Consider the following 2,021-nt stretch of genomic DNA (forward strand, 5'->3'; position numbering starts at 1 on the left):
AGGTGTATCATAATACAGGTGTATCATAATACAGGTGTATCATAATAAAGGTGTATCATAATAAAGGCTGAATATTGTTGCAGTTAAAGTTTAATTGTGTCCGGTTGTGAATAAAGTTTGAATATTGAGCTTGTTCTTTTTGCTGCCTCCACAACTCCAATAAATCACGTGATGAACAGGTTATCCAGATGTTTTATGTGGACTACAGACCCCAGCAGAGACCCAGACTAAGGAGGACCAGTCTCTTCACAGTGAACTCTGTTTTTAACGCAGTTTTTCTCTCCTGGACCGGAAGCAGCAGCCTTTCCTACCTGCCAGTCTGAGCGCGGACATCCTCTGGAACTCGGGCTCCTGCAGCCACTTCCACATCCTCCTGAAGGTCTCCCGGCCGGACTTTAGTTTACTCCAGGGTTTGGGGTTCCTCAGGAGGTCCGACAGGGTCCCCTGGGAGCGGCACAGCACCCGCTGGGCAAAGATGGCCTGCGGGATGCTGTACCTCTTGAGCTCGGCGGTGATCCTCTGCGCCACCTCCTTGGTGTTGATCTCCTCCAGCTGCCCCGAGCCGGGCCCCCCCGGCGTCCCCGAGGAGGAGGGCGGTCTGTCCCGGGTGGAGGCCAGCACGGGTCCGTGGGACGGAGACTGAAGGTGGGGGTGAGGGTGGTGGCCCGCCGAGGACGCGACCGGGTGCCCCGGGTGGTGCATGCCGTTCAGGTGCGGCATCATCCCGACCGCGGGGCCGCCGAGGCCCCGGTGCTGGTGGTGGTCCCCCCGGGCCAGCATGGAGGCGGTGGCGGGGTCGAAGTTGAGCATCTTGTCGTGGCCCCCGTGCGTCGCGGCGCCGTAGTTGTGGAGACCCTGCTGGGTGTTGTGGAGGGAGCCCAGGCCGTTGCCCAGCACCGGGGACAGGCTCTGACCCATCCCGGACATGTGGTCCTTGTAGGGGCTGTAGATGTTGTTCATGCCCGGCAGCCCGCGCTCGTCCCGCATCAGGGTGAAGCTCCCGCTCACGTTCCCGGACAGCCGCTGGTGGTGGTGGTGGTGGTGGTGGTGGAACTTGTCGGACACGGTGGAGATGGGGGGCAGCGGCTGCAGGGGGGTCAGGGTGGTGTAGGTGCCGCTCATCCCCATCCCGGGAGAGGACGAGTCGCACGGCACGCTCATGGCGTGGTGCAGCGGCAGGGACAGCTCCGGCCGGTACTCCCCGCTGCCGTCCAGGATCGACGCCATGCCGGACACCATGGCCGAGCGGGAGGACGCGGCGGCGGCGGCCAGGTCCTGGTGGATCCGCAGCGTGGACGCCGCCGAGCTGCCGCGGCCGTGGTGCGGGCTGTGGCCGCTCAGCAGCTCCGCGTCAGGGGCCACGGAGCTCACCGACACCCCCCCGTGCAGGGTGCCGATGCCGTCCATTGTCATGTCCGTGTTCATGGCGTAAGCGTCCAGGTCCTTGGCCAGGCATCGATAGGCGTTAGTGTAGGCAGTCTTCATTCATCTGTCCTCAGTCCATCAGCTCGAGCGGAATCGTGTCTCCTCTTGTCCCCCAGCGCGCGCTGCTGCTCCGGGATGGGTCAGTAGCCGTGTTCCCCGGTCCTCCTCACCCCCTCGCTTGTCTCCCCGTCCTCCTATGGCCTCTCCAGCTCGGCGTCTGTGTGTGTCCCCCCCGGTGTGAGCACATGAAGACAAAAAAACGAATTTCTGTGGATCAGACGGGCCTGCTCGCCGGCTCCCCCATGTCCAGCCTCTCCTCCTCCGCTGTGGCTCTGCTGCTCAGGCGGGAGCTGTCCGCGGTCCCCTTCCCAACGCGCTGCGCGAGGAGGGGGAGGGGCCGCTCCCGCTGGACTGACAGGGGAGAAGACCAATCATCGCGAGAGAAACAAATGTGAAGGGCGGCGCTTGTTGGAAAACTGACCAATGAGAGACTTTTGGAAATCAAAATAGTTTCATTGTTTTGAATTTGAACGCCATCTTTACTGTATGATCAAAGTTTGTTTTACTTAAATAATTATTTTATATCGTAGTACTTT

The 2,021-nt window shown here is 61.0% G+C and overlaps 1 protein-coding gene across 1 annotated transcript in view; it reads right to left on the minus strand.

The window, feature by feature from the left end:
- The window catches only part of LOC119424596 (one cut domain family member 2-like), a 2,537-nt gene extending 777 nt beyond the window's left edge, over nucleotides 1–1,760 (minus strand). The window contains exon 1 of the mRNA XM_037692084.1: nucleotides 312–1,760. Within this exon, the coding sequence (XP_037548012.1) occupies nucleotides 312–1,485 (1,174 nt within the window). The 5' untranslated portion in view covers nucleotides 1,486–1,760. The remainder of the gene's footprint in view (nucleotides 1–311) is intronic.
- Between the last annotated feature and the right edge of the window lie 261 nt (nucleotides 1,761–2,021).

Source organism: Nematolebias whitei, chromosome 18, assembly GCF_014905685.2.
Source record: "Nematolebias whitei isolate Nwh7 chromosome 18, NemWhi1, whole genome shotgun sequence".
NCBI classification, from domain to species: domain Eukaryota; kingdom Metazoa; phylum Chordata; class Actinopteri; order Cyprinodontiformes; family Rivulidae; genus Nematolebias; species Nematolebias whitei.